This window comes from Lissotriton helveticus, chromosome 3_1 (genome assembly GCF_964261635.1).
Source record: "Lissotriton helveticus chromosome 3_1, aLisHel1.1, whole genome shotgun sequence".
In the NCBI taxonomy this organism is placed as follows: Eukaryota; Metazoa; Chordata; class Amphibia; order Caudata; family Salamandridae; genus Lissotriton; species Lissotriton helveticus.
This window is the reverse complement of record NC_136061.1, coordinates 1,071,278,544-1,071,303,617: the sequence shown is the minus strand read 5'-3', so window position 1 is coordinate 1,071,303,617 and position 25,074 is coordinate 1,071,278,544. Positions and strand designations below refer to the sequence as shown.

Below are 25,074 nucleotides of genomic sequence, written 5' to 3'. Positions count from 1 at the left end.
TGCTCCTCCTGTGGCACCTGTTGAGCTAACAACGACATTTTGTTTGTAGGTTAACTCAATTAGCTGCTGTTGTTTGAATCTGTGTTTCAGCTTCTCCAGTCCGCAGGGAAACTTATGCAAAGTTCTTATTCATTGGCGATGCCTGACTTTAAAATGGCCGACACCAAAATTCTAATGGGTGTCTATGAACAGTGCCTGACTTCAAGATGGCCGCCGCTCGGGACACATGGCCTCATGCGATTTGCACACACAATGTCTCTGCATTCACTGTTTTTGTTTAGTACGTCTTTCTAGCAGGTCCACAGCTCTTTGGGACTCACCCTCTGTCTGTCGATCTTGGCGGGCTGCTCCCAGGCACTCTTGGGTCTGTGTGCTGGTTTCGTGCCGTTTCGCGCCGTTTTTCGCTTTCGGCTGTGGCCTCTCGACTTGGGGTGCTTCACTTGGCCCTCCGGCCGTGCAGGCAGCTTCTTGTGCCTTTTCTGGGTGGTGGTGCAGCCAGCACTCGAACGCGGCATGCAGAGCGTCCCGTTTTCGCGCTCCTCCGCGTTATGCTCACACGGGCTGCAGGCTCTCTGGGTTCGGGCCGTATACGTACGGCAGGAGTCTGGGCAGTGTGGGCTTCGATAGTTATCCCACCCTCGTCGCCAGTGTCGCGCCCCCCCTTGTACATACCACAGGAGCCGGGAGTTATCATTCAGACGTCTTTATTCTTGCGTCTCCTACCCCATACTATCTTCCCTTTCTCCTCCCACTTACTTCCTCCCCACCCCCTTCCTGCTCTGCCTGTCCTGTCGCAGACAGGGGTCAGGCAGTTGCGATACGACACCTTTTACACCGCCCATCTAAATCAATTGACTGGAATTAAAGGTCTTCAACGGCCCTTACTCTACAGCGCCATGAGAGGGTTTTTATTACGGTGGAGACTGAGTAGTCTCAGTAATGATTAAACCTATGGTCCACCTGCATTTAAATATGGTGGGCTGAGCACTATGTTGGTGGGAAGGCAACACTGGTGCCATTGCTGTAACTCAAACTTTAAATAATGTGTGCAAATCTAATGCTTACAAAGTTAAGAACACTTTTAGAGAATATTTTGTTAAATGAGACAAACGTTACGTAACCTTTGTGACGAGGACAGTGCTTGTAACATGATGGTATTACTGTCACTGCACTTTTATCACAATATACATAATTTACATATTACACATCACTTTTTAGGGTAGGACTTGTAATAGGCAATTATTATCACACAATAAATACAGAACCCGAAAGTGTCTCACTTTATAGGCTGTAAATCTAAACAACAGCCCGGGCACTCGTAATGAGAGTGATTTTACAGGAGTGGCATCAGTGTAAAATATACTGGGCTGCAAGATATAGTGTAGTGCAGGCAGTGACTCACGTTCTTCTTCCAACAAGTTACTTCTAAACGCCACCACACCACACCCCACACCCCACTGAAGCACTGATAGCTTGCCCCTCCCCTCAGAAATTTCCTAAACTCTCCAAAGCTCTCATTAGCTCCTTTAATAGATACTGCTCATCAACAACACGCCTCTCTCTCTCCAAAGGCCTAACTACAGCCCACACAGAGATTGCAGGGCTATTTATACTGCTGTGCTATAGCAATTTTGCAAAAAAGAAAACGAATGTGTGATTTCAGACCTGTGTAAACATTGTAATGAAATCCTTTGGGTGAAATTAATACAGTGAAAAGGTATAATGTGCGAAAATCTGGAAGATAATTCACTGGCATTCTTGCTCTTCAATCACCTCTATGTTTAGTTTCGGTCTCTAAAACAGTTGTTGCAAGCTTTACTTTTTGTTTATTCATTGTGACATCTGAAAAGGAGTGAACTTATTAGAGCTGAAAATTAAGGCAAACAGTCTTTTGCTTGCAGTTTTCCAGCAAGAGACCCTTTTAAAATGCTTGCACTTAAAATGTTCTGCTTGTCAAAGAAAGGGCCCTTTGGGATTTTTTATGTGCCTTTTGGGGGAGTGGTGTAACACCTCTTCAGTTTGCCCCAATAGTTTATTGCAAAATACAGTTACTGAAATATGTCATAATATGAAATGTTTTTTGTAAATAATTTTTGTATGACGTTGATGCCGCTTGCCAGAGCGATGGCGGACCAAGAGCATGGGAGAGCACCTAAGTGCTGTGGTGTGAGTAGCAGTATAAGAGGTGTGGGAGGAGCAGGGTGGCGCTTAATGACATGAAGGGTACCAGAGAAGGTGGCGGATGAATGGAGAAGAGACTAATTATATACTGGGAAACAGAGACGGGAGAAGAGGGAAGCGAAAGAGCCTCATGGCGTGAGGGCCACCTGGAGACGAGAAGCAGCTGAGAGTGATGTGCCACAACATGAAGTACGCAAGTGGCTGCACTGTTGTGATGCAAGAAACCACCATGCTCTGCATCTATGTGAAGGTATAGCACTCAGTAACCAAGAAAAACATTTACACCGTACTTTTACCAGAAGCCATTATTACAGTTTGTCTTATATTCACGTTATATTAATTATGCCTTCTGTTTCCAAGCGGAAACTGCCCAAGTCAGCTCTCCTACTACAACCCTCTGTACATCACACTTCGACCCTTGGCATCGGCCCTCCTTATGAGTATGGTTTCCATGCTAATGTGATGTGGATGTGGCTTTCTTTGGGGCCGAATTACGAGTTTTACATAATGCCCAAGGGGATGGGTGCCATTGAGAACTTAGAGCACAGGATGGGGGAACAAAGGAGACAGCATCCCTCAGATAGTCATGAATAGGCTTGGTTCAATGCCACAAGGAAGGGGCTTATCTTTTTGTATTGGAAGCAAATTAAAAAGAAAGGAAGGAGAGACTGGTACTTTACATGAATCTCACTCGCATAGGTAAAAAATACAGCTCTGTAATGTCAGTAACAAAAACAATGCTTGACCAAAAACAGTTCTTGTGCAGATTGACACACAAAATGTATACAAAGAAATTAAATTTGGGTGAAAGAAACACGCCCACTTTTTAGGGTAATAAAAACGTGCATACCATATGCCAGCTCATATACCACTGTGTCGCTGGTTATTATAAGTACTAGTTTTCTATGCACACAAATTATGAGATCCTCCAAATTAATTGTCACTCATACCTTCATCTACAGTTTTTCAGGAGTGGAAAAATAGTGCTAAAAGCTTTCTATGTGAATTCCTATGCATTTCCTATGCATTAAACAGAATTTGCATTTTTCGAGAAAAAAGTGGGATTACTGCCTTTTAGGAATGAGGGTTGCTGGTTAGCAATGGTTTGCACCTTTGTCCAAATAGGGACCCTTCCTTCTAGTCAGGATAAGTGGGGTACACTACTGAAATTGCCCTGCTTACCACCTTGTAGCTTATCATGAGCAGTAAGGCTTGTCTTAGAGGCAGTGTGTGAAGCATTTGCACATAGCATACAATAATAGAGTGAAAACACTACATAAGGACACTACACCAGTTTTAGAAAAATAACCAATATTTATCTGTTCAAACAAGACCAAAACGATAAAAGACCAACATACAGCAACCAAAAATAGGCACATTGCAAGCACGACTTAAAACGTTCCGTGAAGACGGTTGCTCCATCTGGGGCTACTGCGCTGCTTAAAACAACAGAATCCAACAGTTCCGGCTGACCGCATTATTGCGGACCAGCGTTAGTGTCAGTAGACTTGTAAACAGTACCTTTGGTTCCGGGCGACCACGGATGTGGGCTGGTCATGGCAACTGTTGCAGTTGCGATGTGAAGTGTGGCATTGCGCCGTGCAGTGCCCTCAAGTCACAGTGCAGGCAGCGGCTCAGTGACAGTCATCCAGCGCTGTCAGTGAGACAGGTCACGGTGCAAGCGACAGTGCCGGTTGATGGGAGCTGCCATCGGTCAGCCCAGATGGCAGTGTGGGACGGGGCGGTACGCCGTGTGACTTACGAGCGGTGCCCCCAAATCACTGTGCGGTCATGGGTGTCTAGGTCAGTGGGCAGCGACGTTGTCAGTGAGACTAGGGCAGCGGAGTGAAGCAAAGTGGTGCGGGGTGCAGTGCGGTTTTTGATTGCTTCACCATTGTTTGTTTAATTGCCGCTGTTCCATCCTCTACATTGCTACTATGATTTCTGTTTTTTTAGCTATACTTTCCATATAGTAAATACACATTTTCCGAGTGATTCACATGAAGCTGTATCAAAATGGTGATTCCAGCAGAAAAGAATGTGTAGCCCAACTGTTTGCATTCTTAGCTGGCTTTAATAGGCTTATTTAATAGGCCCTATTAATAGGCATTTAGTCCCCAGGGATGGAAAAATAGGGTTATTGTCTGCCTTGCTAGGAAGGTTATATTAATTCGGTGCACTGCTCAAATCAGATTTCCTTGAAAAACAGAAGACAAGAGGCGTTTGGCAAAACAAGAATAGTTTGTTTAATTAAACTAACTATTTAAGCCTGGAGAACAATTACAGGCACTAGGTCTGACGACTGTCCCAATTTACATCGATTGAAGTGTCTTTATGTACAAAATTACAAATGCAATAAAATAGTTTCCGGTGTATCATATATGGTGAGGAATGTTGGTTGCTGCCTTTAGGGTCATACATTAATGGTCAGTGGTTACTACAGGCGAGTCTTGACCTGTGTGGACATAATGTGGCCAGTGGGGAATGTGTCCAGATGTCCGACATGGGGAGTGTTTGATCACTATGTGTGCTAGTACCTGATTGACTATGTGTTACTAGCTCATGTAACATCTAACTTTATGTGTTTTTAGGAGTGCATACCCCCTCCGGCCATATGTGCTGTATTGGGGCTATCTCCCCAGACCATTGTAATGTCACTGCACCTATCTGTGGATATGATCAAGAGTTTCCAGCCCAAGTGTTTGCCTGCCAGCTATGCACCCTCCCACCTGTGACCCACAAATAAGTAATCCCGGGCCTAGGTCGCAGGGCCTACTTGTGTGTCGAAGTTGATGTGGAGTTCAGAACGGATGATTCTATTAATGAGGACGATAGTTAATTTTTGTCAACAAACGCATCGATATCCATATTAGCAGGTGTTTGGACAAAATATGAGATCAAAAATATTGTGAACCGAAAATATTGGGTCAAGAATATCGAGACATCAATAATATTGTGGACAGGAACATCAAAGGTAAAAATATTGTTTTTAGAGTTATTTTTAATATCGTTGTAAAAAATGTTGTATGTAATAGCATTTGTAAGTGTTAATTAGTGTGCGGTGTATTGTAGTGTGTATGATGGTGTTTATTATTTTTTTGAATTTGTGTTTTTTTGTTCAAATTTGAATTTTTAGTTATATTCATGTATATATTTAATTGTTGATTTTTTTAAGTAGCTCGATATTGGGTTTTTAGGGTAGAAGTGTGGGGAGATTTGTAAACAATGAATGTATCAAATTTAAATTGTAAAGTAATAATTTAAAAGATGTGCACATTTTTAAATGTATTTTAATTATAATAATATTGTTAATTTGATGGCAATCAGGATATATATTAATGATATTCAATATGTTTAATACAAACATATGGAATATTATTAAATATTAAACACATTAAAACATATAATATTTAGAAATACCTTAATGTTAAAGTGAAAAAATGTACATTTATAAAAACAATTACATTTGTATCAATGTTTTAGTTTTAAATTGAATATTATTTTTACATTTAAAATTTTTTTAAAACATCAAATTTATATAAACTTTTTTATTTATGATTGTTAATTTTGTATTATGAATGTATTTGTATTTTAGTTTTTAGAGTTTATGACTAGCTGTAAAAACTTTCAACAAAATATTATTTTGGTAAGATAATTAAAATAGTAATTTTATCATTTAAAATAAAAATATGTATATAAAGGTTTGAAGTTTAGGTTAGTTTGTTTTTAGATAACATTTCAGTTAATTGTATGTAAAAAGAATATGTGAGAATGTGGAGTTTTGTTTGTGGATGAAATATTTTTATTTTGTAATATGTTATGTAAAAATGTTTTATTTTGAAGTGGATATTGTAAATGTTAACTCTTTTATGCCTAACACCTTCCCCCATATTGGAGTGGGAATAGTAAATGTCACCCTTTGGTGTCCAAAACCTTCCCCAAAATGGTTTAGATTGGAGTGAGAATAGTAAATGTCATCTCTTTAGTGCCCAACACCTTCCCCACATTGGTTTAGATTGGGATGGTAATAGTAAATTCAACCTCTTTAGAGTGCAATAGACACAGAGGTGGCATGCCAGCATACACAAGGAATCGATCGCCTGCACCATCACCAACGACAAAAGCATGGCGATCATGGAACACATGAATTTCCAGCTCCGCACTGACGATAAGAACACCATCAAAGGTGCCCTAGTGTACAGACAGCCAGTTCCATGGACCAGAATCAGCAATGCCGTCACTGAATTCATCACCCAGCTCCCCATTGAATCAGTATTCTTGAGAGACCTCAGCTTCCACCTGGACAACTCCACTGACACCATCTCCACTGACCTCTTGGAAAGAATGGACATCGGCCTCAAGCAACTGGTCACTGACCCCATGCACAAAGCAGGACACACTCTGGACCCCATCTTCACTTCCAGCACCAGAATCAGATACAGCTGCACCTCCAAACTCACATGGTTGGACAACTCAATCGTATACTTCACCCTCGCCAGACCTGCCCGCACTGCCCTCCCAACCAGCACAGCTCCCCCTTTTGCATCTGGTCGCACTCAGCACTTCACATCCAAAGGACACAACTAATGTAGATCAGGCAGTACAGAACTTCAACGACTGGATCAACTGCGCCACTGACTGAGTCGCTCCAACCATCCCAGCCAAGATGCACAGACCCTCCAAACAAGTCTGCTGGTACTCCTCAGAAGTAGGCACATCAAAATGTAGATGCAAACAACTGGAAAGAAGACGGCACACCAGCAGGAACAACACTGATCAAGATGCCTTCAAATCAACCCTCAATGACTACCACCACCAAATGAAAGCTGGAAAAAAGGAGGCCCTTGACCCACCAGACTGAGACCAGTATCAACCAAACCAAGGAACCAAGTCAAGGAACCCCTCACCATTGTCAGAGAGTTCATCTGCCCATCCACTACCGAAAACTCGATCCCCACCTCACAGGAACTCTGCGTCGCCTTCTCCAACCACTGGAACAAGATAGCAACCATCTCCAAAAAGTTCGATCCCAACTCTCCAACCTCCTCAGCATCCCATCGACCACCACCGCCTACCACCTGCTCACCACATGGGAACAACTCAGCGCACCGAACAATACCGCTCTTATGAAATCCATCCACTCTGGAGCACCTACCAACCCCTGCCCCCACCGACTTTTCAACCTCAGCTGCCAACTCATCACCAGCCACAATGCCTTGATAACCACAGCCACCCTTCGCGCCTCCTGGAAACATCCTGAGGTCAGACCCCTCTTCAGGAAACCCTGTGCAGACCCCAGCGAATTCCAGACCTACCATCTCATCTGACTGCTCCTGATCCCTGTCAAAGTCCTGGAAAAGGCCATCAACTCGAACTCCGAACACCTGGAGAGAAACAACCTACTGGACCCTTCCCAATCAGGCTCCAGAAGCAACCACAGCATGAGACAGCTCTGATCGCCGCAACATATGAGATCCACATCCTACTCGACAGAGGAGAATCTGACGCCCTGATCCTGCTTGACCTCTCTGCAGCTTTCAAAACAGTCTCTAACCACATACTCATCTATTGCCTACGCCAGATTGGTATCACAAATGCACAATGCACTCAGATGGATTCCATCCTTTCTCACAGCACACACCCAGAGAGTCCGCCTCCCCGCACTTCCTATGCAAGCTAAGCACACCATCTGCAGCATCCCCAAAGGCTCATCCCTCAGCCCAAACCCTCTTCAACATCTACATGACACCACTCGCAGACATCGTCAGATTGCACAACATCATCTATGCCGATGACACTCAACTCCTCTTCTAGCTCTCAGCTGAGCCCACCTCGAGAAAGACCAGCTTCCACAACTGTATGAAGAGTGTCTCAGCCTGGAAGAAGGACAACTGCCTGAAGCTCAAAAAGACAAACACACCAACCTCTGGAATGACTCCTGGTGGCCGTCGGAACGCGGACCACACCTGTAACCTCTGCATCATCCTCGACACAAACTCTCCCTAAAACATCAGGCCTTTTCCTCAGCCTGCTTCCACACACTCTTTCATGCCCTGCAACATTTTCAAGTGGCTCCCCACCAGCACCAGGTAGATGGTGACGCAGTCACCAGCGAGTAGACTACGGCAACACACTCTATACAGGCACTACCACCAAACTCATGCAAAGACTACAGACAATTCAGAACGCAGCCACCAGATTGATTTTCAACCTGCCCAAGAGAGCCAGCATCACTCATCACCTGAAAGACCTCCTCTGGCTCTTAGTACAGAATAGATGCCATTTCAAGCTCCTGACCCATGCCTGGAAAGCTCTCCACGACCAAAGACCCACCTACATGAACCACCGCCTGCACTTCCAAGCCCCCCCAGGAACCTCCGGTCCAAACACCTCACCCTCATCCAGATCCCTTGCATATGCTGCTGCCGTGCCGGAGGCGCTCCTTCTATCTCGCTGCCAAAGCCTGGAACACCCTCCACCTCTGCACCGCCCCCTCGCAGACCCAGTTTTGTCTGTAAATGCGTTTTATGGGCATTTAGAGTTTACATTTGTTTTTTTACAGGAAATCAGTGTTGTTTTATAATAAATCAATGGTTTTTACATTGAGTCCTTTTTTTCAGGTTTCCTTGAGCGGTTCTTTTTTTATAACACTTTTTTGGGTTTTGTATGGAACCTAGAGGATCATTATGATGGCGGGGGACCGCCATCACAATGAGGTTTACCCACCGTCAAATTAGGATGGCGGTGTGTATGCACAATGTGGCAGGCACCACGTGGGGCCTGCCACGTTGTGCATAGAAATGTACATAGTGGCAAACATTGCGAACAGTGCTGCTTCACCATCTGCAATGTTAAAAGGCCAGGATGCGCCCGCCAAACTGGGGGGCGCATCCTAATTGGGCTGGTGGGACCGCCGCACGTCTGGCAGGCGGTCCCAGTACCGCTATGATGGCGGGCAGACTGATGTCCGCCCGCCATCATAATGAGCCCCCTAGATACTTTGTATTGCTTTGAGGGATTTCAATTTGATTAGTTATATTATTGCTTTTTTGGGGAGGATTTATGGATTTATTTATCTCATTTTTAGTGGATTACTATTTTTTTATTATGTGGAAACAGAAAGATCTGCAGCTACAGAACAGTAAGGTTTATTTCTTTAATTTATCATGGGTGGGATATGTGATATTATAGTGTTTATGTCAAATGTGTGTGATTGTTATGCGGAATTGTTTGGATTATGTGTTGCAAATATTTTATGTGATGGATTCAGTTTGTTTTTAACTATTTTGGTTGTTGATGGTTACATAAAAAAAAAAAAATATATATATATATATATATATAAATGAAGAGAAACCCAGAAATAACGTATAGGAAATCCAAATCATTACGAGATTACCTGGTCAAAAGTGATTATTTGGGAGAGGTATCTCAACAAACTGGGTTAAAACAAAAAGAAGGATTTCACAAATGTTTTAAATGCAAAGCATGAATAAAACATTTCAACTCTCCAAACAGTTTTAAACAAAACTGTGAAAATACAAGGTTTTTTATCATGTAAAACGAGTTTTGTGGTGTACATTTTAAAATGTCCCTGTCAGAAAATTTACGGGGGAAGCACCACACTATCAGTTCATAAAAGAATACTGCAGCATAGAAGGGCCATCATCAATAAAGAACGAGGCTATCCGATAGCAAGGCATTTTGAGAAGGAACCTCAAAGCGATCCGTCATGTATGACATACAGCTGTATACCGCAAGTGCCAAGAAAAGGAGGTGGGGATAGGGAATTGGAACCGAGGAAGCTGAAAAAATACTACATCCTAGAATTAGACAGCAAGGAACTAAATGGATGAAGAATTGCTTACATGCCTGTTTTAAATTATACCAGAACTGCACATTTTTCAAGTAAGAGACAAAATATGAAAAACTGAAAAGCACTGGCACTTTGTTGTTTTAACACTTAAGCACTTTGTTATGATGATTGTTTTTTAAGTATTTATTGAAATAACATAGAGAAATGCAAATATCCCAGGAGAGAGGTAAGGTTGGTTTTGTTATTTTCTGTAATATAAACAGTGGAAACATTCATGCACTTTAGAGGATTGGTGAAAGCACTGTAAAAGCACTGTAAAGCACTAACACTTTATAAAAATGAAAATGAGAATTTTGTTTTGCATAAAAACACAGCGCCAAAATAAAAGGCAAAACGAGGTAGCTATAGACTAAACATGTATACATTGCACTTTAAGGCACATGAGGTTAAATGGAACTGTCCATTGAATAAATACAGAATATACTCTGGACTGTTATGTTAAGGAAATGAAGAACACATTATTCCTTGTTACATATCAGGAACTTTCCAATTAGAGTCTGTATTGTGCCAGAGCAAACTCAATAAGTACTATTTGAGGACAACATTGTACACTCCAAGATGGCTGCCACGTTTGTGGTATTAACGGAGCTATGCGAAAGAGAAAGAAAAAAAGGAAAAATAATGTGCTCTTTCTATGATCATGTTGTAAGGGGAAGAGGTGTATTTAACTATGGAGAGTACCGGCCAGAACAAGTGGGTGATTTTCCTTGTGCAGTAAAGCCAGATATTAAAACCCACGGACTGCCAGTTTCGCTTTATTACAATACGAGGCGTTTGCAGTAAAAAGAAAATGTATATATATATATATATATATATATATATACATATATATATATATATATCACAAAAGGCAAACTGGGTCCTTCCGGGTACCTCCTCCCGTGGTCAGGTGGCGCAGCAGATCGGCAAACCCAAAGCCGAGTAGATTTCAATCCAAATTTGCACATAAGCAAAACCGCGCACTCAAGGAAATGCAGTCAAAAGCTTTTATTTCCGGATAACGCTACGGGTTTCGACACCCCACGGTGTCTTGATCACACGATAACCTCTCCCATCTTTCCAGCATGTTAAATACACGTCACAGTTCATAAGCAGTAAACATAAATGAGGTATGCGGTACGTGAATTGATACATGAAAACAGTCGGCCATTTTGGACTAGTCATTTCTCCTAGATATCTGACAATGTATTAAATGGCCTTTTAAAGCGGTACTTGAAATTTGCATAACTCAGTATACTAAATAATATACATTCCACTTGCGTCAGGATTGCACCATAAATTTCATTTGAATCATATAGTCCTGTCAATACAGGATACTACAATTCGTCAATTGCTACCAGTAAAGACTCGCAAAAGGGGGGGTATAATACAAATACCAAGTCACCGGATGTATGACGTTACAACGCAGGCTATTACAACGCCTGCCTTTTCAACGCGGTTTTTACATCGCAATCCATTACAACGCATAGTGCTTTTGGGTGTTGGATAGTGAATAGTTTAATTTACTATTCCAACTCCAGTCCCCGTGGACACTAGGGAAGGTTATTGGATAGTAAATTATCCTATTCCCTATCTTAGAGCGCCCCCCAGTGCAATGCGTTGTAATAGTTTGCGTTGTAATGACCGCGTTGTAATGGTAGTGCGTTGTAAAAGTTTTGTTGTAAAGGTTGTTTACCAAGTCACCAATCCAATGTGAGCAAGGTTCTTCCACATGAGGATAATTGCGAAAAGCGGTCTAGTGCCCATGTTAGCTTATTACCAACAAAATTTATAATGCCTTGCAACATCAGTAACCAATGTATTCGGTCTAGTGCAAAATTAAATTATAGTTGTATGGTTAACTAATACATAAAAGTGTTCATTTCTTGATGATAGACTCCCAATATAATGGAGGTATCATCCTGAGCCATGCAGAATGGAATAAACTATAGCTTATTATGAAATACTGTGTATTTAGGCTGCTGTCTGAAATAGAGGGAGGCAGTGCCCAAAAAGTGTTTAAAGTCTTATCTTAATGTGAATAAAGTGAAATCTTCCATCCAAATGGAGAAAGGTGGGGCTGAGGTGAAGTGTTCAAAAATGTATGCCATCCCCCATCCTCATCTCCTGAAAGAAACATATAACAAAAAACAATAATTAAAATGAGTTAAAATATATACTGAAAGTATACTATACACATTTACACTATGCAAGATTGTGAATACATTTTTCCTCTGTAAGAAAGAATCATGCTACTGTAGAGTACATACTCCTCATGTCGAGACATAAATATACATCATGCAACACTATTCTGTGTGAAGATGTGTTGTCAGCTCTTCGTCCATATTGTGGCCTCCCGGGAATCTGGTCTCTAAATCCATTATCCATCTAGATTCCCTCTTCCTAAGAGCCAATTCCCTGTTGCCCCCCCCGTTTTCCTATGTTGACTTGTTCCACTGCATAAAATCTCAGTAGAGAGTTGTTAGATTGGTGGAACTCCTGAAAGTGCCTAGCAATGGGATATTTGGCATCTACATTGGTTATGGCTCTAAGGTGCTCTTGTACCTGTTTTTTTGCCATGCAGGTGGTGCTTCCGACATACCTGGTTTTACAAGGGCATTCTAGAACGTATACCACATAATTAGTGTTGCATGTCAGGAATTGTTTGATTTTTCTACGTTCCTGAGTACCTGGGATTACAATGTCCTTGACCATAAAACTAGCTCTACATGCCCTGCAGTGTCCACAAGGATAGAAGCCCTTAAGCCCCTGAATATGTTGTTTCTTGGTCTCCGTGATATCCCCTTTACCAAGATGTCCCTCAGGTTCCTACCCCTTTTGTACGTGATCTGTGGTCTTTCTGTTATTTGTGGGCCTATGATGTTGTCAGCTTGGAGGATTTTCCAGTTGTCCACAATGATTTTTGGAACTTTACTGGAATCTTGATGGAAGGTGGTGATAATCCTCGTGTTCCCTGATGCAGGATCGGTTCTGGATTTAGGTACCAAGGTTTCAGATCTATTGATTTCCTTAATCTTGTTAACAGCTTTTGTTAGGACCCATTCAGGGTATCCTCGTTCTCTGAACCTGGTAAGCATAATCTCTTGCTCAGTGTAGAAACCCTCTGTACTGCTATAGTTTCTTCTTGCCCTCAGAAGCTCACCATAAGGTATGCTCCATTTTAACGGATCTGGGTGAGCACTGAGGGCATGAAGTAAGCTGTTCCCTGAGGTTTCCTTTCTGTGAAGTTTGGAAACAAGGTGACCATTAGCTATTTCTATAATTGTGTCGAGAAATTAAACACAATTATTGCTGATGTTATATGTCAGATTTATATTGTAGCTGTTTGAGTTCAATTTATCAATGAATTTTACTGCTTCCTCTTCCGTTCCTAACCAGATAACAAAAAGATCGTCAATATATCTGATCCAAAACTGAACTTTGGTAAAATCCGCTATCAGGTTTGTCTCTCTTCTAATTTCTTCCTCCCATTTGCCTAAGAATAAATTAGCAAAGCTGGGGGAAAAGGCTGACCCCATGACCGCTCCCCGAGTTTGTTTAAAGAGTGACCCATCAAACATAAAGATGTTATTTCTAAGACATGATTTCATCATGTCTACAAGCATAATTGTATGGTCACTGAAGCCTATTTCTCTCTGCTTGAGGAAGTGATAGCAGGCTTCCATACCCTGGACATGGTCAATTATGGTGTAAAGAGTATTTACATCCATCATGATGAGCAATGCTCCTTCCACCCATTGAATGTTATCGATCTTATTGAGACAATCTGTAGTGTCTCTAGTATAGGAGGGGAGTAAGCATACATATTCCCTCAGGAAGTGATCGATGTACACTGATAGGTTCTCATTGATACTTCCTATAGAGGAAATAATAGGTCTCCCTGGTGGTTCTCTAGGATTTTTATGGACCTTCGGAAGAAGGTAGAAAATGGGCATCTTAGGATAATCTTTTTTGAGAAAGCAAAATTCTTGCCAAGAAAGGAGTCCCTCATTTTTCCATTCCAGTAGTTTAGCCCAAGTATCAATAATACTTATATTGTATTCTTCAGAGTTGGAATTACAATAAAAGGCACTCCCTTCTAGTTGTCTTAGTGCCTCCGTAATATATAAGTCTCTACCCCACAATACACTGTTGCCCCCTTTGACTGAAGGCCTCAGGACGATATTTTTGTCATTAGCTAGTGAGAAAATAAAATCCATTTGTTCCTTAGAAAGATTAGTATTCCTCGCTCTTGTTCTGGTCTGCTTATGCTTAAGTTTGATCAATTCCTTGGTTACCACTTCCTGGAAGGTATCAATTGAATCATGGGGTAGTATGGGGAAGAATACTGACTTCGGTTTAAACGTAGTGCCTGCAGCTCAATCTAGTCTTGTCTCCCTTACTCCCACTATTTGGTTCTCTTGTTGACAATCCCCCATAGTATCACCTAAAGAGTATACATCTTGAAGTAAGTCTACATCTTCTACAGTTAATTCAGGAAGACTATCTTCTAGTACAGGTTCTGATACTGTTCTATTTGGTCTCAGTGAGTGCCACTTTTTCAACTTCATTTTGCGGACAAATTTAAAAATGTCCACTCTTGTCCCGGCATAATCAAATAGTTCAGTGGGACAAAAAGTAAGTCCTAAGCAGAGAGTTTGTTTCTCTTTAAAAGTTAAAGTTCTGGATGATAAATTAATTATAGTTTTATTTACCATAGCGTCATCCATGATTATTTCCTTTTTCTGTAGCCGCCTCTTTTGGTTCCCACTGGCTTTTTATTGTTTTCTTCTCCTCTGCTGGAACTTGAGGCGTCTCTGGCGTGATCTCCCCGGCCTCTTGCTTGTCCCCTTGGTCGTCCTCTCGTTGTCCTTTTCTGGAAAGGTTGCTGTTGTATTGCTTCCACTTCCTTATTGCGCCTGGTCCTGAGGACCCTGAATTCCTCTAAAAAAGTCGCTGGTCTTTTAGTTATTTCTGTTTCAGATACAGTGCTCATGGTTTTCCTTGAAGTGTCAGTATCAGAGTCACTTGTGATACTAGGAGTTACAGTATCCGCTCTTGTTTCTGCACTTTCAGGTACTTGTATTTCCGAGCCTGACTGTTTATATAGATAATCATATTTTGGGCTGTAAGTGAGGATCCTGCCACTATCGTAATCACCGCAATCCCTGTGCAATTTGCGTTGCTTGCGATATTTAATGTCGTCTTCATGTTTCTTTAGACGGCCTTTCAACTCCCATGAATTTTTTAATTATATCCTGGTTTTCACTATTTTTGAACCCCTCTTCTAATTCTTTAAGTTGTTTCAGAATCTCCTCCCGGTCTTCCCACGCATACTTTATCAATATGAATAGCATGTTTTTACTGCTGGCTGCTGAGTTCTGCGCCCATTCTTCTAGCATTTTAGCATTCAGGGATTCGTGGGAGGGTGTTATATATATTCTCAGACCACGTGGTACCATCTCCTTTTCCACGTAGTCCTGAAGAGAAGTTGCTTCCCACCATTTGGCACTTTCTTGTTTTTTAAGCTTCTCATATTTCATAAGTTGTACATTGAGTGGGTTACTTTCTGGTTTTTCCGTCATTATTGTTCCTCCCCCTCCTTTGCCTGGTGCTCTGGCAAATAGGGCCACTGCCTCTCTCCTGCGTTCTCCTTCATCCTCCATTATAAATCCAATGTTTTACAGTTTCCACGTGTGACAATCTTGCACAGTCTGTTTATTCAACTCTAGACACTGCTGGTATATATCCGGAAAAACGGAATTGAGTACCGTTATGATTTAATATTTGTTGGACTGCATATCCTCCCACTCCAATGAGTAGTTCCTGATGCCGCTTATTTTCACCATAGAAAATACATGAAAGAATCACGGAGAATAAAGCTCGAAATGCGACTTCTTTTTCTGTCGGTCAATGTTTTTGCTCCGTTTTCGAACCACCCCACGCCCCAGGTAGCGCCCGCTCCTCGTACAACGCGGATCTTGGAGAAAAGGCGGCAAAGATAGTACCGGCTCACTCCGCGAAATGGCAGAAACCAAAGAGCGGCTTACCAGTAGGGGCTCTGGTGGCTGTATTCTTCTGGTGTAGTTTACAAACACAGTTGATGCTGGTAACATTGGCGGCCGGCACTGGGTCCCTCCATACTTCTCACAAAAAGGCAAACGGGGTCCTTCCGGGTACCTCCTCCTGTGGTCAGGTGGCGCGGCAGATCGGCAAACTCAAAGCCGAGTAGATTTCAATCCAAATTCCAAATTTGCATATAAGCAAAACCGCGCACTCAAGGAAATGCAGTCAAAAGCTTTTATTTCCGGATAACGCTACGCGTTTCGACACCCCACGGTGTCTTGATCACACGATAACCTCTCCCATCTTTCCAGCATGTTAAATACACGTCACAGTTCATAAGCAGTAAACACAAATGAGGTATGCGGTACGTGAATTGATACATGAAAACAGTCGGCCATTTTGGACTAGTCATTTCTCCTAGATATCTGACAATGTATTAAATGGCCTTTTAAAGCTGTACTTGAAATTTGCATAACCCAGTATACTAAATAATATACATTCCACTTGCGTCAGGATTGCACCATAAATTTCATTTGAATCATATAGTCCTGTCAATACAGGATACTACAATTCGTCAATTGCTACCAGTAAAGACTCGCAAAAGGGGGGGTATAATACAAATACCAAGTCACCAATCGCATACGATCGCGCAACGTCATGACGCGCTTACGCTTACGGGGCGCGTAGCGTAAGTGCATCGGGTCATGTGATCTGAAAATAACACTTTTCATTGGTGCAGATCAGTTTTGGTTTCCAAATGATGAAAGCTTGGATCATGTGACTTGAAAATAACACTTTTCATTGGTCCAGAACACTTATTTTTCGCAAATGATGAACACCCCACCTTTTTTCCTCACTCTGACTTTCATCTTTATGAGAGGAAGGCCTGTTTCTGCTTGTTCAGTCATGGCATCTGTAGTAGCTGCAGCTAGTGGACCCCCACCACCACCACAACCACCTAGGAAGGAAGGACCACCTGCACAGTTCCTTCCAAACCCAGAGGAAGAGGAAGAAGAAGAGGAAGAGGAGGTAGAGCCGAGGCAGTTCTTGCGTGAAGAGCCCCGGCAATCCCACCACATAGATAATTTTATATGGCAATTTTTTTCTTACCCTCGAGAGCAAAAAAAGGTCAATGCCCGGTACGTGACATGCCTCATTTGCAATGCAGTTCTGTCCCGAGGCACAGACAAAAAGTATAGTTTTGGAAACTATACTATGCACCGCCACATGCAGAGGTGGCATCCAATCAATTATAGCGCTGCTGAGGTGCGTCACCTCCAGGATAACCCACAAACTCCTGTGGCCAGTATATCGTCACAGGAAACTCTATCGGGACCAGAGGCGAGGGAGACAGTCCCAACTATTCAAAAGAATTTTGTGCACCTGAAGCTAGTGTGCATTTATTGTGGTGCACTAATTTCTTATGGGGAGAGGAGTATCATTTTAATTAATAGAGCATTTGAAAACCACAAGTGCTCAAAACACCCCAAGAAGTAATTTTTTTTGCTCCTGTTGAACCCTTTCTAATGCCTGTTTTTCGTTGTTCCGCCCCAAAAAACCAAAAAATATATAAAATTGTTCAAAAAATACAAAACAAAAAAAAAATGTTCAGAAAAATAAAAAAATATATAAAACAACAAAAACAATAAAAAAAAGTTCTTTTCAGAACTACCTCCCATTTATAAAAAATTGCTAAAATGTTTAGCACTCTGGCAATCTCTTTTTTTTTTATTCGCTCCCCGGTACGCTCCCCGGTGCGCGTACCGGGCGCTCCCCCGCGAAAATCGAAAAAAACGAAAACATTTTTTTACCCGAGGGACCCTCTTATGGCCCCCACATCAAACCTAGAGGGTCAGGGGTGGTGTACCCTGCCCCCTTTTCATTATTTTCCCTTTTGTTTTTACCACCTCTTGTGTCTCGATCCTACCGAGACACAAGATGGCGGCCGCTGCGAACTGTTTCGAATGTTTACAGACACCCAAGAGCCAATCAGCTTCCCGTGCGCAGGTCGCTTTGCGCGCCCGGAGCGCTCCCCGGTACGCACACCGGGGCGCGCTTACAGATATATAAATGTTTTTGATTACTCAAAATCCTCTGGACCACATATCTTGAGACATAGCAAAGGCACATCGGGCTACCAGTCCCTACAATTCTGCCAAGTTTGGTGAAAATCCATTCAGCCGTTCGAGCTAAAAGTGCGACAGACTGCCCTATGGAAATTAACATGGGGAAAACACGTTTTGGGACCCCCCTTTTATCTCAGCCCCCGCTTGACGAATCCCCCCCAAACTTTCAGGGAAGGAGCGGAGCGCCGCGAGGCAAAGTTGCTGAAAAATTCAGGCTGATTCCTCAACCGGCGCTAAAGTTATTCCAAATAGAATGTTGCGATTTCCCTATGGAAATCAATCCTAACTATAACTACCTATTGGCGACCGCCAGTAGGTAATATATATATATATATATATATATATATATATATATATATATATATATATATATATATATATATCAGTCTTTATCAGCATTGGTATTTTAACAAAATCTTTGACTGATCTAAAAAAGCAATTATAATATATTTCATGGTCATCCGAGATTACATTTGTCGGACTTAAATGTGGTATTATTTATATTAAAAATTACTGTTTGTACAATTAGTCTGTGGGGTTGACAATGGAGGGATTGTTTTAGGTTGTATTGTTTTTTAAATGGTAACATATTTGTATTCATGTATTTTAAGCTTTTACCAAGTTTTTAATGTAACCTGATTATTGTCAATGCATTTTTATCAATGTATGTATCACATTTGAATGCACTTTTTATGGACTAATGTTGACCGAAAAAGTAATTCTTGACCTGACTGATCTAATAATATATTTATTTCAATACTCTTTATTTTGGCATTTTACCATAAAAGAGACAATAATACAAAAGATAGTTTATAATACAAATCATTACAATCATGTCAAAATGCCTTACAGACGCAAAAAATTAAAACCATCAAATAAAAACATATACAAGGAGTCAACGTTAAAACATTATTCTTACCCTTATATATGTATACATACAAAAATGTACTCAATGGGAGCAATTGTGCAATACATACAAATAAACTACTTATTAGAACATTAAACTGAGGCCAAACATACAAAGGCTGGTTAATGTATAAAATACTCACCTCCATTGCCCCAAGGAGCCGAAGGAAATGTCCTCCTAGTAAACCACACTGCTAATAAATACCTTGAAACTCCCAAAAGCAAAGGGTTAACTAGTGTCTGATTGCAAAAGTCTACAAGCTGAGGCATGCTGGGTGAAATCTAGGTTCTTGCAGATGGGGCTCAGCCATTTGGTCCTAACCCTACAATACACTGGGCAGAAAAAAGCATATAAGCATATGGGCGACAGTTTCCTTGGTATAATCACAAGAGGGACAGGCCAACTCTTCCAGTCCAGCAGAAGCCCCCCATTTTGACGCAAAAGTATGAAGTGGAAGGGTTCCATGCCTGAAGTGTACATACAGTTTCCTTGCCAGGCTTGGTACTGTCTCATCTACAACTTTCTCTGCCATATATGAATCCTCCACCAACACGAATGAGCTGGTTAGAGTACCTAAAGCCTGTGATGATAACATATCTGACTTAAGACTCTGGAACCACCTTTTGAGCTCCATTTTTTGAGTCAGCAGACCTACCACAACTTCACAAGGCCCATGCTCAAAAGGGTCTTTCTTACATATTTAATCCAGGGGAGATTACCTGCCCTGGGGTGACTGAGTATTTCCTCCAGTCCATGACCATAGTATAACAATTCCGATGTGGCCCAGAGTCTCCTCCAATATATGATAGGACTGACAGCAATTTTTTCAGAAATTGGCCTGAGCCCTACATCAAACTATAACTGGATCAAATAGGTCCCAACCGGGAGGCACAACCCTTGCCTGAGAAATCGGTTTACCACTGTTTCTAATGTTTTTGTGAACCTGTGCCTCCAAAGCTCGGCACCATATAGGGCCGCACCCAGTGTTTGATAAGAGTACAACTGAACAACTGGGGAAATTGGTTTGGAGAGGAACTCCCGCTGGATCATCATAACCCCCGGAAATGCTGCTCCAATTTGAGCCTGTGCTTTGAAATATGGTGGGCCCAATCTAAGTTCTCATCTGAAGTAATACCAAAATATTGAAATAGATGGACCTGTTCTACTGAGTTACATTAAGCGTTGGTTTAGAACGAGTAGTATGACACGGGTTGAGGAACATAAATGTTGTTTTACCAACATTGATTTCTAGCCCTCTTTGTTTACAAAAGTTGCCAAATGCATCCATGGATTTCTAAATCCCCATCGGTGACTTGGATAAAAGAAGTGTATTATCGTCAAACATAAGGGCTGAAACCCTCATGTTAGTCAATTTAGGAGCAACATTATCACAGGTATTAAGGCTGGCAACCAAGTCAGTAATATACAATGTGAAAAGGGTCAGAGCCAGGACACATCCCTGTCTTACGCCCCTACTCACAGGGAAGGGGTGATAAAATATTATATATACATATATATATATATATATATATATATATATATATATATTTTAGATTTGGCATGTTGGTTTAGAATTTGTCATAGTTTTTGAGAAGTTTGGCAGGTTAACATTTATATGCATTTTGCTATTTCTAAGTAATCTACTCCTTTGTTATTTATCAAGATTTTGACTTTAAATTATAGCATGTCATACATTTTTTGGTTTGTTTGCTACGTTTACGGCCAATTTAATTAATAGATTGCTCCATTCTTCGTTCTTGTTAGTTTTGCTCTTTTTCTACATTTGTGTATCGGATGCCAGTGTAGCTCCCTGAGGTGTGGTGTGATGTGAGTTCTGTGTAGGTGGTTGAGTATGAGTCTAGCTTCTGAGTTCTGGATTGTTTGTAGTCTTCTGATTAGCTGTTTAGTGATCCTGGTGTAGAGGGTGTTCCGGTATTCCAACTTGCTGGTGATTATGGTTTGACAGTTTTTCTAGTGTTGCTTGGGACTGCACTGACTTGTGCCATCATGTCCAGTTTGCTGTCAATGATCATTTTGAGGTTCCTGGCTTAGGTGCTGGATGTGGGCATAGGTCTGATTTCAGCTGGCCACCAGTCAGGGTTCCAGGGGGAGATGTTCTCGACGATGAGCACTAATTCTGTCATGTCTGTGTTGATCTTGAGACAGTTTGCTTTCATCCATTAAGCAATTTTGGTCATGCAAGTGGCTAACTTATTTTTTGTGGTAAGATTCTTGTCCGAGAGGAATAGTATGAGTTGCATGACATTGGCTTGTGGGAGGATGTTGATGTTGTGTGCATGAATGACGTAGGCAAAAAGGATCATGTATCCATTGAAAAGAGTGGGTCTGAGTGATAAACCCTGAGGTACAATGCAGATGAGTTTTTGGGCTTCCAATGAGTAAGGTGTCTGGCTGACACCTTGTGTTCTATCTGTTAAGAAGGAGCAGATACAGTATAGAGCGGTTCCTTAGATGTCAATTTCATGCAGGCACCTGATGAGGATGGAGTGTGAGAACGTGTGGAATGCTTCACAGAGGTCCAGGAGAGTGAGGGCTGCTGTGTCTGCCCTGTAAAGGATCATGCAGATATCATCTGTGGCAGTGATGAGTGTGATTTATGTACTGTGGTTGGGCCTGAATAAAGACTATTGCATGGAGGAGCTGGTGATTATTAAGGTGGGAGTTAGGCACAGTTGATTAGTTTCTCTAAGGCCTTTGGCGAGTAGGGCAGAAGGGAGATGGGTCTGTAGTTCAAAAGCATGACTGGACCTGCGGATGGTTTCTTTAGCAGGAGGTGGCATGTTTCCAGGTGTCCGTGAATATGGCTGAATAGATGGAGGCATTGTGGATGGGTGTTAGTGCTTCGCAGATTGGTAGAAGTGCTTTGGTGAAGGCATTGTGAGGGCCAGGTTTAAACAGGGCCCCCAAGTGGATGGTCTTCATTGTAGCAGCAATTACAATGGTGGTGATGGCAGGCCATGAGGCCAGGGTTCGTTCTTCAACTTTGATGGGATGTTGAGTTGCAAAGGCAACAGGGTCCAGTTGAGGGTCAAAGTTGCTGCATATGGAGGTGATTTTGTTACAGAAGAATTCCAAGAGCCTATTGCAAAGGTCTTGTGAGGGGTTGAGGTTGCTGGATGCGGCAGGAGGGGTGGTGCAAACTTTGTTGATGGCGAAGATTTCCTTGCTGCTGTTCGTGTCAGCATCAGTGTGATATGCAAGAGCTGTGAGCTTGGTGTTCTATATCTGCTAGTGGTAGTGTCCTAAGACTGATTTTAACATGTCTTTATTTTGAGATGCATGCGTGTGAGTGTGCTGTGTTGTGTGGGTGGTGTTCAGTCTTTGAGTGAGTGTATGATTTGTGTGAGGGCAAGTGAGTGGGGCGCTGAGTGCTGTTGGTGCTAAAGGAGTGGGTAGGTGTAAAGTGTGGGAGATCTTGCAGGAGGTGTATGTGATTGCTCCTGCAAAACGCAGATGCAAATGTGCTGTGGAAACAGCCAGAATTTGAGGGAAACTTGGAGAAAGCAGTGTTGTAACATCTCTTTCCCCATGTTAGTCTTCATTCCAGATTTGAAATATCAATATGGTCATGTAAATGGTAGGTAATACCAACAAGTATCAGCAATGCTGTGTGTAACTTTACCATGTCTCATCTGCGGGCTTCATGTAATCGGCCCTGTAGAGTTTTCCAAGGAACCTTTTACAAAATAATGTTGTGTGCCCCTCTTTTCAACATTGTAAATAATTTTAAAATGGTCATTAAGGAACACACTCTGTTTTGGCTTGATGTTAGTTGGAGGAGTAGGTGAATTATCAATGAGTATTACTCCTATTCACTAATTATTAACGCAACAATTTATTGTGTTCTTCCCTCTCTGATGTGTATTGATCCCAGGCTAAGATACATTCCTTTAAAAAGTTTAATGATTGATAAAACATGTGTCTTTTGCAGTGCCAGTATTCATTTGTGACAGCTGGCATATCAGTAATTAGTACACAGTTTTGACCAAGATAAATGGAGCTTTGTTACTGTTTTAATATGTGCACTAATGATATCTTCATGTTTACAGATATTTTGAATAAAATGTAATACATGTGCCTATTCCTATAGAAATAAAACCATAAGCAAAACACAGAATTTCAATACTAACGTATGTGAATTCAGCAAAACTATTGCTTTTGTTCAGTTGTGCTTTTAGGGAGCTATCATATATTGTAAAATGTCGTTTCTATTGTGCCAATATTTTCCTTGACTAAAGTCCACATTATTCAGCATGCTCATCATGTGCACTATTTTAACCAACTGTGTTTTTATGACCATGATTAATCCACCGGAATGGACCAAGAATGTAGAGTAAGTGAACATAAAACCACTTCAACTGCAAAAACATACTTTTTCTGTGTTACAGTTTAAAATGTGCTAGAGTATTTCCCATTTTCTTAATAGTTTTTTTTAATTATATCTTAAAGTGAACTATTTACAATACAGGACAAGAGTCATTGGGTATGAACATTGACTGAAAATATGGAAAAACAACTACAGAAAGCACTGTGATTTATTTGGGTTTTGACAGAGGGCTATCGCCTCGCTAATTTCCAAAGGGTTCTCTATGCTTAACAATTGTAAAATATGATGTCCATATATGGTTGACTTAGAATATGTCACAATAGTATTTATCAAACTATTTGCAATGCATTGAATGCCTATACTACAGGTGCCTTTTTATTTTCTTCATGCAATCATTTTTTTGTGCTCCATTATATTTTCACATTTAACAGATAGCACAGGAACTGCATGTTTTTTAATGTCCATCTGTTCTTAAATTTTCATCAGTTACGATATAGCACACAAAGAATGTTTTCTATGTATGATTGTTTCTCTATAACATTCCAGTTTCTCACTTTTGCCACATACGCCATCTTCTTGTGTTTGAAATCTGACTCATATTTCTCTGTTGTCCATCAAACCTTATCTCGATTCTAACAATTGTATATGTTTTTTTGATTTTTACTCTCTATTTGTTTTTATGCATTTAGCGTTGACCTTTATTATTCATTTATCTTTTTCAGAGTACATACTGTGGAGTTAGTCACAGTAAATATCTAGCCTATGTTATATGCTCTGTCATAGATGGACATAATTATTTGGCTATAGCCTTGAACCCCTTTTGACTAATCTCCATGAAATTTGTGTCAATATCTATCAAGATTTCTTAAAGGGCAAAAGTTGTGAGGGTATGCTGTTTCCCTTCATTTTCTTAAAAGGAAGAATCGGGAAATACGATCACTGAGATACTGAGATTAATATGTTTTTGAATGATGTAGGCTTGGTTATTTTCTTTATAAATAATTCATCTAAAAACAGATGGAAAAAATAATGGATACATTGTTTGTTGCCTTGGAATCATTTGTCTGGATCTACATTTCTTTAAAAAATAACTTATATTATTGGTGTAGGTCAAACTAAGCAATAATATAGCAAAAGGGAGGTACAGTCCCCATATAACTGTGCTGTATCCCACCATACAATCATGATCAATCAATCAGACATTTGTAGAGTGTGCTACTCATCCGTGAGGGTCTCAAGATGCTACTCCTGCTCGAACAGCCAGGTCTGAAGTCTTCTGAAGGTCAGCAGGTCCTGGGTCTGTTTCAGGTGGATGGGGAGGGTGTTCCATGTCTTGGCGGCGAGGTGGGACAATGATTTGCCGCTGGTGGTCATCGGTGGATGCATGGTACTGTGGCGAGGGCGAGGTCAGCGGAGCAAAGTTGGCGGTTCGGGGTGTATAAGGTAAGTCATTTGTTGGGGTATGTTGGTCCGGTGTTGTGGAGTGCTTTGTGAACGTGGGTAAGGAGCTTGAAGGTGATCCTCTTGTTGACGGGGAGCCTGTGCAGGACTTTCAGGTGGGCAGTGATGTGTCTGTGGTGGGGGATATTGAGGA

At 41.4% G+C, this 25,074-nt stretch overlaps 1 protein-coding gene across 1 annotated transcript in view; it reads left to right on the top strand.

Annotated features, from left to right (window-relative positions):
- Nucleotides 1–25,074, top strand: part of LOC144823277 (sodium channel protein type 2 subunit alpha-like) — a 942,252-nt gene that overhangs the window by 221,588 nt on the left and 695,590 nt on the right. The window contains exon 4 of the mRNA XM_078681632.1: nucleotides 23,397–23,486. Coding sequence (XP_078537758.1) covers nucleotides 23,397–23,486 — 90 coding nt within the window. The remainder of the gene's footprint in view (nucleotides 1–23,396; nucleotides 23,487–25,074) is intronic.